Raw genomic sequence first — 14,173 nt, 5'->3', positions numbered from 1 at the left:
TTTAAAAAAAAAAAAAAAAAAAAAATGGTAGAGGTGGGAGTGCAATTCTATTTTAGGTACAAAATCAAATAATGGCAAAACTTATAAAATGAGAATTTTCCAGAAATAGTAAGGTAAAGCTTTGATTTTTTCATTTTTTTTTTACTCCATACATATTTTAATGTTAATTTCAGGCATCTGCTTTCCATTAGTGACTCAAGGTAACTTAGTTTTTGTCAAGACAATTCTTATATACTTCACACCATTTATCTTTCTGTACTTTCTCACATTATTCATACCTCACAGCCTAACCTCAGTATATCAATAAATTAGCTTTGATCTCTCTCGCAATATAATGTCTGCAGCAAGTCTAAATAAACCTGTTCTTTCAGTGTGGATTATACCATCAGGAGTGAGTTCACGTTGAAGATCACAGAGGCTTATTAAAGTAATTTCTGCCATCAACATTATTTTCCAAGTTTGTCACGCCAAAATCACAGTAAAAAGGACAGTATAAATTTTATCTTTACTGCAATCCAAGCCGCTAAAGACATTCATCTTTAAAAGACAAGCAAAAATAACAAAAACAGCAAGTAAAGCACTCAGCTTAAAACAATGCTCCTTAATCTGCTTTGCAATAGTGATTACACAAAAATGGTAATTTACACACACAAACACACAGAAGATATTGAAAAGGCTGAGGTCTGGGTGCTCCACTGGATTAGTTGTACTCTTCACATACTATTTAAATAAAGCTGCCCCAAACGGTATGAATTCAAGCATCCTCTTAGGGCAAAGTCAGAGGTAACAATACCTGGCTACCTCAACCACAGGAGGAGATAAGTAAAATAGGGGCAGGTTAACCAAAGTCCAGATCTGAAGTGGAATATCAGCAGTGTGTTGTGCTACAGCACTGACTGGTGTAATATGAATCAGCTCACATGTGACTGTTAAACAGGTGAGTAATGTTGGAATAGTACAGAAAGCAGGGTGGTACATACATAATTTTTCCTAGCACTTTAATGTTTTGTGCTACCAAGAACCAACAACTGAATATAAAGTCACACAGCTGACTGCACGACCACTCCTGGTCTGAAGGAATACAGTACCCAAATGACACCTGTTCACTGTGTGGCATCCTATTCTTCCCTCGGTTTAGCTCAGCCATGTGCTCCATTTTGATAGTGCTTATTTTGCATTTCTCCTAGATCTGCACAAAAGCAACAACAGAAATTGGGTCAGAGCCATCCGTCTCTGGCATCTCTATATTTCCTGCAAAGTTTACAACTGCAAAGTTTACAACTGCAATGTCTGAGGATGAGGCTCTCCTGCCCTTGCTTCCATCACTCAGCAGTGTCAACTCTTCCATATACTGTCATTTTTCAAGCCACTTTCAATTTTTTTTAAAGGTAAAACTCTCTAAGTTACTATAGCATTTCTTGTTAGGAACTTCACATGTCCTTTTAAATGTGCTATTCTCATTTGGATTGTTATTGTCTCTGTTAATGCTGTCCAGTGGTTCCCAAACTTTGCTTCATGTTACCGTCACTTGTGGAGCTTTTAGAATCCTGATGCCCAGGCTCTCCTCATACCATTTAATTCACAATGTCTGGGAGTGGGAGCCAGGGCATCAGTAGTTTTCAGAGATCCCCAGGTGTTTTCAATGAGCAGCAAAGTTTGAGAAGCACTGCTCTAGTTCAGTTGTTCAGGGTTTGAGTGGTCTTTCCCAGACCTATTTTTTCCCTAAGGTCTGTTATTTTAAGTGAGCTATTTTTTTGAATGTGAGGATTTTCAGGAATGTACATGTCACATTGTAGCTGCAATGTTTATATTACTGTTTCAAGTTTCCAAAATATAAATATGTAAAGAATGCATAAAAGTATATGTAAGTATTTTATTAATATGCATTATCCTTTATAAACGACACAGTGGGCTTCCTGAGATAGAATGATTCTCCAGATGTTTAGGGTAAAGTGTATGCCACTGCTACTGAACCCAGCGTGTCTGGTGGCCTCACCACTGGCTGGTGGGCAGTATGTGTCACACCTACACAGTTCTACAGCCTGGCCCCATGTACTTTATTAACAAGCAGCGCTGTCTTTTCCTGGGTCTCCCTACTCTTGCCATTCTGCCAGTTCACCAACCACTATCACTATGCTGCCTGTGATTTGCTGTCTGCCTCCCTGCCTTTCTTAACCACTATCTTTGAATCACGTCTTCCCCCTTTCCATTCCTACTGCTACAAATCAGAAACTCACACCTGGAGTCTGGCTAGCCTTCTAATCCTCACTTCCTACCTCCACTGTAAATAATTAATGTCAGATTAATTTTCCTAAAGTGCATTTGCACTTTTTCTCAAGCCCCAATTTAAGTCTTACCTTTTTCATAAAACGTCCAAGCTTCTAACACATATCCACCTTCCCCCTCCTTAAGCAATTAAAATGTGCACTGCTCAATTTATCCACTCAGAAAAAAAGGCAGTGAGCAAAATAATGTAGTAGAACAAGTTCTGGGACTAAGTAAAAGGTTACCTGTGATGTAATCTATGTCCATGAGCAATAATAACTGACATGAATCGAGTGCTTATTATATGCCAGGCTTTACAAGAATCACTTTTAGTCCTCCAACAATTTGATGATGTAAGTACCATCATTTCTCCATTTTACAGATGAGAAAACAGAGGCAAGAAGGTTAAGTAATCCACTCAAAGTCCCACAGGATCCAAATCCAAACAGGCTAGCTCCTGAGATAGTGTTCTTAATCACAATCCTATACTGCTTCTCGATTAGCAAGTTAGTTTAATTTTTCCCATCCCTTAAAAAATGGTGTTAAAAATGCCTGTCTTAATACCTTAAAAGGAAAAAAAAAAACCCATAATATATGAAAAACACTTTGTAATTTATACTGTTAAATGAACTAATATTTCCACATCAATTACCTTTCTTTATAGCTTGGGATATCTATTATTTTTCCATACACTATTTCATAATTAGAGCTCTGTACCTATTCAGGAATTTCCTCGTAAGGAGATACCAGGGTTTATTTATGTCCTTTTCTGCCTTGGAGAACCCTAGAAAGATCTATTCAATATATACTGCTAATTGGTTGACACTTTTGGAACTTATAGGAATACAAATCAATAAAAATAAAAGTAAATAAAAGCTCATATCAAATTAGGTTAAAAGCAGTATTTTAACTTTCCAATAATTATCGTCATTTTTTCCCCATAAACCATTCACAGTAAAGTGCAAATTCAGTTTCCTCAGAATCTAGTATGAGTATGATTCTTCAGGTTAATGAAAGAATACAGGATACAAAGGGAGGTGAATTATGCCCTGCTTCTCAGGAGAATCATTAACCAGAGAAAGACCCACTTTACATACCTTGGTTTCTACTAATGCAGCGGTCCCCAACCTTTTTGGCACCAGGGACCGGTTTCGGGGAAGACAATTTTTCCAAGGGTGGGGGAGGGGTGATTCAGGCGGTAAGGTGAGCGAGGGAGAGCCACAGGGAGCCGCAGAGGAAGCTTTGCTGGCTCGCCCACCAACAGCTCACCTCCTGCTGGCTCGCCCACCAACAGCTCACCTCCTGTGTCCTAACAGGCCCTGGACCGGTAGCGGCACCGCGGGCCAGGGGTTTGGGGACCCTTGTACTAATGGAAAGTAACTCCAGGAATGTCAGATATCTAGGGAACTCCTTTCTACCCTTTCCCATCTCTTTTCTGCCCTATTTTTGATAAATCTTGGCTGTTGTTCTAGATACGTGCCATTGGATTACTAATGAGAGAGAGATTTATGAGTGGGTTGGGAAATGTACTGAGCCAATCATAAGTGAACTAAATATAAAAAATTTTAGTTATCTGCTCAAAGTCTGGATTCAGAACTAATGGCATAAAATGAGTGCTCCATTAATAAAACAAAAAACATTCCAGCATACTTTTACTCCTCAGTAAAGAGTGACAGAGTATGGGTAGCACTTTGAGAGATTTTTGAATTAAGCTCAAAATCTCACGGTACCCCTACTTAACTTTTTAGTTGTCAGATGTTTATATTATATCATTTCCCCCTGTTGGAACTTTAACTTAATTTTCCATTATGAGGTGTTGAACTCTCTATGTCCGTGTACTCCCAAAGTCACAACGCTAATTTAGATAAATCACATATGTAATATTTGCATCCAGATGTAGCTCATTTTTGTCTTATTAAAGACTTTTCTTTATCCATAGGCTTTCTCTCCACATCTGTGATCATTAGTGACTACAGAAAACATAGTTTTAAGACGAATGTAAAAATTTTCAAACCAAAGAGATTTTGTGATGCTCCATAAACACTGCACATCTGTCATTTATCTGGCATATTAATTTAATGGAAACCACACAAGGTCATAAACTTGTATTATGATGAAATTAGTTCTGTAAGTTACTATATAATGTAAATGAACATTTTCACATATAAACACACTCTAAGAGATGTAACACTACATGGGTTATTGATTTTAAATACTTGGCACATTATTTTTTTTAAATTCCTTACTAATGACACCTCATTTATCACTAATTAGTACTTCGGTTTTTTGTTCAATGTCTAACATTTGCAAACCACACAATATCTTCATTTTTTTAATTTATGGAAGATACTTTCATTTACCCGCCCTCCAGCATCCACACCCCCACAAAAAAAAACAAAAACAAAAACCTGGGACATGCACCACCTAATTCCTGACTACATGTGGTTTCGAACAGGTCAGAGTAAGTTTAAGTATATAAAATATTAAACATTTGGGAGTGATCTGTAGGTAATTTTGTGGGTATGCTGTAATGAAAACATATGCTTGCTTTTTCAGAAGAAAACTGCTGACATTGCAAGAGTTTTCAAATCCTCAATTCTTCAGTTAAGAAATCACAAGTCTAACTGAAATCATAAGGCAATTTTGTACAAAGGGGAAATAACTCTCACTGGTATTTTGTACATAGATTTTTTCCTAACTTCAAGTCCTTTGAAGTTAGGGTACCACAGTAAAATAAGTGACGTTTTCTAACACATACAAATACCCCAAATGATAAATGTAGCAGGACCTAAGGAAACTGAGGCCCAAATGAGTTGACGTTGCTTGTGCAAGGACACCACACGATATGGTTAGCAGTGTTGGACTAGAACCCAGTCTGGTGCTTATTTAGAAGGCTCTTCCTGAATCAGTCCTTTCCAGGACTGCGCAGCAGACCTGCAGGCCTTTTAGTTACTAATTTCACCCTGAGGGGAGGGAGACTGTGGCGTGTAAAGGGAAGACTGTTTTCTAAGGGAGACTCACACACTTTTCTGTTTGGATTGTTTCTTATATAAATGAGTAACAACGCCTCCGCGATGGAGCACTTTTAGAGGCAAATGCAAACTGTGCGAACATGCTTTTTGTTGCTGTGTTCTCTAGGCGTATATACCATATGGTTACAACGTGTGCAACTTTGCCCTAGGCCATTTAGCTTCTAGAAGGTTAATTTTCGGCCCTGTGGCAGGAAATTAGGGATTCCACTTCCCCGCGTCTACACTTCATACCAGAAAAGCACTCATCTATTTCACGTGTGATGAAAACACCTTATTCCGTTGTCTCCCGCCTTGCCCGTCTTTTCTCAATATTTCCCCTTCGTAACTTCTGCCACATGGCCTTCCACTCCGCTATTGAAGCCCGCTCGCCCACCGTCTCCCCACAACCCCACCTTCCGAAGGCTTCTTCCTTTCTTCCACCGCCTGCTCGCTTTGTCCCTCTCGGCTTCCGAAACACCGCCCAGAAACACAGTAGAAATATACTGCGCACGCGCATTAAAACTAGTCGTCGCTTAGCCTCTTGGGGATGGTTGGCCGGGTTCTTTCAGTCTCTGATTCGCGGAGGCAGCAGTGCGGTACTCTCGCGGTATTTGCTGCCGCCAGTCGGCGGGAGCCGCAGCTAGTTCCTGGCGAGCTGTTTTAGCTCCTCTTGTCGCCGGTTCTGCTGTGTTACCAGCTGCCGGGCCGAGCACCATGACGTCTGCCTTGGAGAACTACATCAACCGTATCCTCGAGCCGGCCACCACAGGCATTTGCTGGTGCTGTGGCGAGTCCCGCGCCTGCACCGGAGAGGACCGGTGCTGGAGAGGCAGGGGGTCGGGATCGGCGGGCGGTTGCGATACCCGGCAGCTGCGGGGCCCGGTATGCGGCTGCAGGGGTTAAGGATCTGGGACCCACCAATCCCGCCCCTGGGGCTGGAACCTGCCGCTTGTACGGGCCCAAGGTGTCTTTTATTTTTAATCTGAAAAAAAAAAAAAAAAAAAAACCCACCAACCTGGTTATTCCAAACTTTTCCGTGTCTCTATAGAAATCAACTATTGATTCATCCTTCCTGTTCCCTAGGGCCTATACTTTCAGGTTTGGGAATAAGAGGAACAGTTTAACTAGCGGCAACGATGGTCGTGTAAATCTGTCTATGTGTTTGTTTTATTCATAGGCTTTGCTTGTTGTTCGAAGATAGCAAAAACTTTACAGATGGTGCAAAAATTGAATATCTGCCCCTTTACCACTTGAAATCTCAACTTCTTTGTTGATGGAATTAAAATAATGCTTGCTGTTGTAATGGATCGTTTTGAGGGACAAATAACTTTAAAAAGCCCATGTGAATTACCCTATACAGCTGTTACCGTTTTAAACTCTAGGAACGGAACACTGCATTGTGCTCTCATGTACAAATTTGGGACAAAAGTGAAATGCCGAAGGCTTTTAATGATGCAAGCATATTGGTACCTGTGACATTGAATATAGCTTCTTTTCTTTTGAATTCCAGAAGCCAGGTCCTGGAAGACAGTGTCTTAACGAGCTTGAAATCATTCAACATTGATTAGTTTAGCAACGATCCAATTTTCGTTTTAGAGATAAAGAAATAGGTCTAAGAAAGGGAGAAATATCTTGCTCAACTCTCAAATTGGCAGTATTCCCCAATAAGAAGAGAGTACCAAATACCCCAGCTGTTTTAAGATAGAATACAGTGACCACACACAGAAAGGGATGCTCTTTTTCTATTTTTTCCCTTTTTTAAATTGTGTAAATGTCACACCAAATTGAAGAACATAAAGTTTTTATGTTGTAAATGTGGCTATGTTGAATAGTTGTATCTTAATTCTGTTACCTTTTTCCTAGTAATTTAAACCATTTCCTTACCAGATTTTAAGTTTTCAGTTTACATGTGCTGAGATATGCTTTCCTTGATTCAGTTATCAGGAACTGTTGCTGTCATTACTTCTGATGGGAGAATGATTGTGGTAAGTATTTGGCATATTCATTCTCTGCTTTCTTGTAGGCTTATTGGTTAATTTTTATGTACAACCTCTGATCTCTAATGACTAGGCACCACAGTACACCTGCATTGCAGTTTTCTTATGATTCAGGTCTTTATCTCTTTGATAAATAGCTGCCAATCCATATATTTTTTTCATTAATAAACATTGTGAGTTACATACAAGGCTTCTAGAAGCTAGGATGGGTAATAGATTCTGCCCTCAGAGAACTTCTAGTCTAGTCTGCAGATATCTGCCTGTATTTTATAATATTTATCTTCCTCCTCCATCTTTTATTTCCTCCCCCATTCAGTGTTCTGACAACCACTACCAGAATCATATAATTTTTTTGAAATTTTGTGTATGGTTCTTAGAAACTTTTTAAAGATTTAGATACTACATCTACAAAATAATGAACATTTAAGACTTGTATGGTGTTGATATTCTTCAGATATTCTTAGGTGGTATGATCTCTTGTTTTTTGTAGAATGAATTATGATGAATGAATAAATTTATTTCATCTCATTTGTCCTTTTATCACAGTATCCCATTTTAATTCCAGAAAAATCTTGGATTCTCTCCTTGACCTGTTCCTTGATCTGAGGAATTTATTCCATGATTTTGGGCTACTTAATTTCTTCGTTTATAATTCATATGATCCAAAAAGTTTCCAAAAAGTTTTAAGGCTGCTAAACTTTCACTATTGTCTATCTAATTCCTATAGTTTAGTCTTTTATTTTCCCATTCTGCAGTTCTGTTTTTGTTTGTTTTGTTTTTAATCCTTGTGATTTTTTCTCAGTGGATCCTTAAGTGACGATTACCAAAGTGTCAGACTTTGACATTTATTAAACATATGTCATGTACCAGGCATGTTACATGTGTTATCTCACTTAATCTCGGTACAGCTCTGTGAAAAAGAATTAACCCTGCATTCTAGGTTAGGAACCTAGCTCAGAAAAAGTGAGTTACTTTCCCAGAGTCACGTGGCTATAAGTGGCAGAACCAAACTGGGATTTAAATTGAATTTGACTCCAAAAGCTAAGGCCAGTTGCCTTGCTTCCTTCTTAATCAAGAGAACAGTCATGTTTTTGGTTTTGTTTTTAAGGTACTTCACATTGTATTGAGTCAAATAAGGACAGTTTGAAGTATTTTAATCTCATCTTAGAAGCCTATTGCTATTAACAAATATTTGCAAATAGCTTTTTATTTTGTAAAAACCTCAAGTTTAAATTTTTTTGTTTTTGTTAACAGGATAGATGATAAATTGGAAAATTACTTTAATTTTATAGAAGAAGGAAAGCCATTTAAAAAGAGCATTTTTAAGTACTAAAAGAGCATTTTTGAGTACTAAAGTTCAGTAGTTTTGTATTTCTTTGACACATGGTTCACTTTATAGAATAGTTGCATGTAAAATGAAGCCAAGAGGCTATGTATGGATGTGGTAACAACTCTTTGCTAGTTCAGTATAGTAAATACTCCATATTTTGTTTCTCTTCCTAACATTAACTAGTGTTTCTCTTCCTAGCTAACATTTTATTTCACTCTAATTTTATATATTTTGAATTTTAAAACATGAAACTTTAATGAGAAATTTAACCAACCAAAACCAATGTAAATGGATGTTTTTCAGAAACTTGAATAGCATCTGAGTTACCGTGTTGAATTAGGCCCATGTCTTCCTTTGTTTTTTTTTGGTGGTACGCAGGCCTCTCACTGCTGTGGCCTCTCCCGTTGCGGAGCACAGGCTCCGGACGCGCAGGCTCAGCGGCCATGGCTCACGGGCCCAGCCGCTCTGCGGCATGTGGGATCCTCCCGGACCGGGGCACGAACCCGTGTCCCCTGCATCGGCAGGCGGACTCTCAACCACTGCGCCACCAGGGAAGCCCTGTCTTCCTTTTTTAAGAACCACGATTCTTCATAAAAATTTCTCTGAATATATCCTTCAAGTGTTTGAGGCCCATCAAACACTTTGGCAGATACTAAGTACTCATTAAGCCTTAGCTATTACTACCAGTTGAAGTTTGTGTACTGATTTGAATCTCTGAAAAGTGGTAGATTATATTTGCTTGTTCATAGTAGTATAATATAGAAGTGGTCTGGCTTTGAAGCAAGCCTTTCATGGTTCGAATTCTAGCTCTGCTAATTTCTGCCCATGAAACCTTGAGGGATTACTTCTCTGTGCCTCAAATTTTCTTGTCTGAAGTGGGAATGTTTGTAGTATCTACCACAAAGGGTAGAGATTAATTGAGATAATGTGTGCAGCATGTTTACTAGCATGTAACATGAAGTGATACTGTTACATTGCTATAGCTGCTGTGTAGAGGACTATTTCCCTTAAGTTTCCCTTGTTTTAGTTTGTATCTTTAGAATATTAGCTCCTGGACTACCTGGGCTTTTATGCTACTTCCTTAGAAATAAACTAGTACATAGGTGTCCTCTGTAATTCTCAATAACTCTGCACACTAGTCAGAAGTGTGGTGGGTTCCCCACCGCCCCTCTTAAAAAACCAAGAGGTAAGTTTGGTGCCTGTTGATCATAAAGAGGTATTGTATTTTATAGAGAACTTATATATATTTAAAATAGGTACTTCTCTTGGAGTACCTTGCAACATTTTAGTTGAATTAACATTCATTGAATTAACACATTCGTGTTTAGTTGAATTAACACATTCGTGTCGTTGAATTAACACATTCAGGTAAACCAGAATATTTGTCTTTTTCTCTTGAATGTTTTCTTTACAGGGAACACTGAAAGGTTTTGACCAGACCATTAATTTGATTTTGGATGAAAGCCACGAACGAGTGTTCAGCTCTTCACAGGGAGTAGAACAAGTGGTACTAGGTTTATACATCGTGAGAGGTGATAATGTGTAAGTAAAATACGTCTTTATTAAAGGCAAGTTAAATATACTGTAGGTGTACTGCCTTGCTATATGGAGAAGAGGTTTCTATCTACTGAGATTTGTCTATATTTCTAATAGTTAAGTAGCCTGGATAGGGTCCAGAAAGAGCCCTGCCTTACACTGAATACCTCATTGCAGAGGCTTCTTAAAATGTTCTTCCAAAGTACCCCTAATTCCAGAGGAACATAAATATACCTCCAGGGCCCAGGGCTAGGGTTTGAAAATGTCTTTGAAATCTCTTGTGTGAACAATTTTAAATAATGCTTTATAACATAGCTGTATTTATCCATTACTTACTTTTTTCTTCTAATTTTTTAGTATAATTGGCTTACTTAAGATGTCCCATGTTTATGTTGTGGCCTCAGTTAACTTGTGACATTGATATGACAGTTTGAGAAGATATATTCTAGTGGTAGCAATTTAAGAAAAGTGCAACAGTGTAGAACAGTACTGTCCAATACAACTTTTGGGGATGATGGAAATGTTGGATATCTGCATTGTCCACTATGGTAAGTACTAGCTGTGTGTGTGGCCATTGAGTACTTGAAAAGTAGCTGGTGTGACTGAACAACTGAATTTTAGATTTTATTTAATTGTAATTAATTTTAATAGTCACATGTGGCTAGCAGCTTCTGTATTAGTGCAGTTATAGAGGCTAGAAGAGTGTTGAATCAGTTTTCTAGTGAGTACTGTTTAAAATTAAAACATGGCTGGAAGGCAGCAAAAGATGTATTAACATCTCAGATTATTTTTTTGGACAAGTAGGATATGGAAGATAAAGGAATACTTCACTCATTTTATTTGTTTGTCTTAAGAAAATCACCTTTAGATGTATAAATCATTTGATCTTTAATCAGAGGTTTATAAAATATTCTATAGAGATAATATTTAGGTGAAGTGAGCTGTAAAGGTGAAGCAGGTGGGGCCCAGGTCTCCTGACCAGAACAGCACTGATTGTTTATATTGGGGCTCTGCATAGTAATTGATTTTAAGACGATTTCTCCTACTTTAATTTAAAAAAAAAATTTGTTTTTTGAACTTCAATTAAAAAAAATTTTAAACATTGCTATAGACACAGTGGTGTGCTGGAGCCAGCTTGTACTGGCTCACGGAAGCAGATTTTTATATTTTGGGGAATTTTGCAAGCTGGTTGGTTGATGTCTTTTTGGTAGCTTGAAATTGGCCATAGTGGGGGTATCTGCACTATGGATAGCAGTCAACACTGCAAATCAGCCTCCTCCTTTTCCTTGGAGAGCTAGTTTTAAAACATTTTCCAGCACTCCACTGTCTTCCATAAGGATTTTAAATGCTACTAAATTTTTAATGATGGAATTAAGATTTTGATATGTTTCATATTGAGAAAACTTAATATATTCTCATAAAATTTGGTACTTCCCATTTATTAGAGAACTGAAGACTGTATACAATTTAAAGCAAAATCGGGCAAATTCTGTATAACATTTGTCTGTAGAATTTACTTTCATTAAAACCAAACAAATTTAAACAACCAATTTTTTATGTAATAATGTTTCATACATGTCCCATGGTCTGGATGTAACAATGACTGTATCCAGCTAGAGAGCCATGGCTTGGTTACCTAGCATGGTATTAGTGAAAATAATGTTATAGGTGTTATGTTAGTGTTGAATCAAGGAAAAATTTGTTGGCTTTAACCCTTGCCAATCACACAAAAAAATCATTTGTTAGGTACCTAAGTATCTGTTCTATTATTATCTTTATGTGTGAAGAATTGTACTTCTTTTTGGTGTTGGATTTAAATTGAGTCAACTGAGAAATCATGAAAGGGAAACTAATGGATTTTATATGTACCATTGATGGATTTAGTTCATTGAAGTTACTCAAATAAAGACTCGTGATCCAGTCACACTATATGCAGTCTGTTCTTTAATATTCGTTCCTGTAACAATGTTGCCTTCAATTTATTTGGGTTTTGTGACTTTAAAAGTACAGTTCACAACCTTATGAAAATGTTTGTTTTTCACCTTAAGTAGTAGTTCTTTTTACTGTCTCCTCTCAGTTTTAATCAGAAATGAGTTTGTTTTAACTGATTTTTTTTTCCCTTAAACAATTACAGTGCAGTCATTGGAGAAATTGATGAAGAGACAGATTCTGCACTTGATTTGGGGAATATTCGAGCAGAACCTCTGAACTCTGTAGCACACTAAGGATAAACTACATATATTGGACATCTGTAAATCTTTGTACAGAAACTGATTATTCTGAGGATGATGGGCAGAATTTTTATGAAAGTGTAATTGTGGATTTTGACTCCATATTGATTCATTGTAATATGATATGTAAATTAAAATATTTCTACATTTTCTTGAAAAAAAATTTTTTTTTTGGCCTAAATCATACATTTGGTAGCTTGGTTTTATTTTTCTATTAAACAGTATAAAAATCTAATGATTATTTTGAGAACTTTTAGAAAAGACATTCTGCTATTTTAATATTTATGGAAAACTAGTTGAAAAAAGAAATTCAAGTATTATATAAATTAAGCATACAAATACCATCAATAGTGCAGGATACATATGTTTCTGTCCCTGATTTTTAAGAAAGTCCCAGGAAGGTAAATCTTGTCTTGTGCAGTTATCTGAACCATCCCCATTTATCACACTGCCCTGGTGGCTCCCTAGCACTTTAGAAGTGTGGGTAAAAGTGTGTTTGTTTGAGAAAAGGAAAAATGCTAACCAAGTTATATATTACCTGAAAAAATTGATTCCATGTGGTCTTAAAAGCCATCTTATCCTTTAAGAATTGGGGAATTTCTAGTATTAAAGGAGTTTTTTGTTATTTATAAATGTGAGTAAATAAATCTTAAGTTTATATTGAGGCAGTGCTTGCTATTATTGTCAACAACTTTTCATGACTCCCTAGTTCCATAAACCTGATTTCAAAAGAAGTAAACCTGTTTTCTCCAAGCATGTCAGGCCTATTCTTTGGTTGATTATTGTAGTGAATCAATTAAGTAGATAAATGTCCCTCATCTACAAATAGGCTATTTTCTAAAACTCCCTTGTACAACTGGTTGTGTATACTTTTTCAAGAATCCATAGAAACAATGCTATAAGCAGTGTTTAGATATACAGCCTAGTCCACAAAAATTCTCATCAAGTCATATGTAGGCCAGAGTGTGTAACATTGTGATAACAATAGAAAAATATTTACATTCTTGTAATTCAAACAAAATTTCAATAGTTTCTTTTTCTTTTTTTTAATGAAAGTGTTTAAAATAGGAGTTGGCAAGCTTCTTTCGTAAAGATGCAGATAGTAAATATTTTAAGCTTTGAGGGCCATATGGTCTCTGTCACAGCTACTCAAATCTGTTTTGTAGCCTGAAAATAGCCATAGATAATACATGACGAATAGCTGTGGCTGGGTTCCAATAAAACTTCATTTACAATAACAGGTGGCAGGCTGGATTTGGCCAGTAGGCCATAGTTGCTGTCCCTTGGCTCAAAATGAAAAATACAAGCTCAATAATAAGAGATGATGGCTAATTTGTATAAATTCTGAAAAGGGCATCTGGAATGGATCCTTTCAGAGTTCAGAGGTGGGTTTCATCATATTTTTTAATATTGAAAACCCTACTTATTAAACATGGCAGTTTTCTGGTTCACAACTAAAACATTTTCCAGCGGGAAATATCTTCACATTTTCACAAAAACAAGACTTGTAAGGAGAGAACTGTTGAGATAGTTTTGGTCATCAAGCACCATTACCCAGAATAACTTGGCTGATGTTCTGATGTTTAGGGTTATCTCTGGGAGGATTAGAGGAAGGCTAGGTAGTACTGGCTATTCATAAATATTTGGCTTCTGTAGTATAAGGTTTTACGATCAATTTAGTAATAAAAAGAAAATAATGCAAAGTGGGTAAAGCAAACAGGCCACTTTAATTAGGGACTGTAAACCAGGTGTTCTGTTTAAATAAATAATGTATTTTAAATTGGTAAACTAATTCCAAAAGTC

General features: G+C 37.1%; 1 protein-coding gene across 1 annotated transcript; it reads left to right on the top strand.

Moving 5' to 3' along the window:
• The first annotated feature begins 5,904 nt into the window (after positions 1-5,904).
• Positions 5,905-12,533, top strand: LSM8 (LSM8 homolog, U6 small nuclear RNA associated). Its single transcript, XM_007466910.1, has 4 exons — positions 5,905-6,021; positions 7,221-7,261; positions 10,018-10,145; positions 12,274-12,533. Exons 1-4 carry the CDS (start codon positions 5,991-5,993, stop codon positions 12,362-12,364), a joined length of 291 nt encoding a protein of 96 aa, XP_007466972.1. The 5' UTR covers positions 5,905-5,990; the 3' UTR covers positions 12,365-12,533.
• Positions 12,534-14,173: the final 1,640 nt, after the last annotated feature.

Source organism: Lipotes vexillifer, unplaced genomic scaffold (assembly GCF_000442215.2).
Source record: "Lipotes vexillifer unplaced genomic scaffold, Lipotes_vexillifer_v1.1 scaffold906, whole genome shotgun sequence".
In the NCBI taxonomy this organism is placed as follows: domain Eukaryota; kingdom Metazoa; phylum Chordata; class Mammalia; order Artiodactyla; family Lipotidae; genus Lipotes; species Lipotes vexillifer.
Note: the sequence above shows the minus strand (reverse complement) of the source record. Positions and strands in the feature narration are given on the sequence as shown.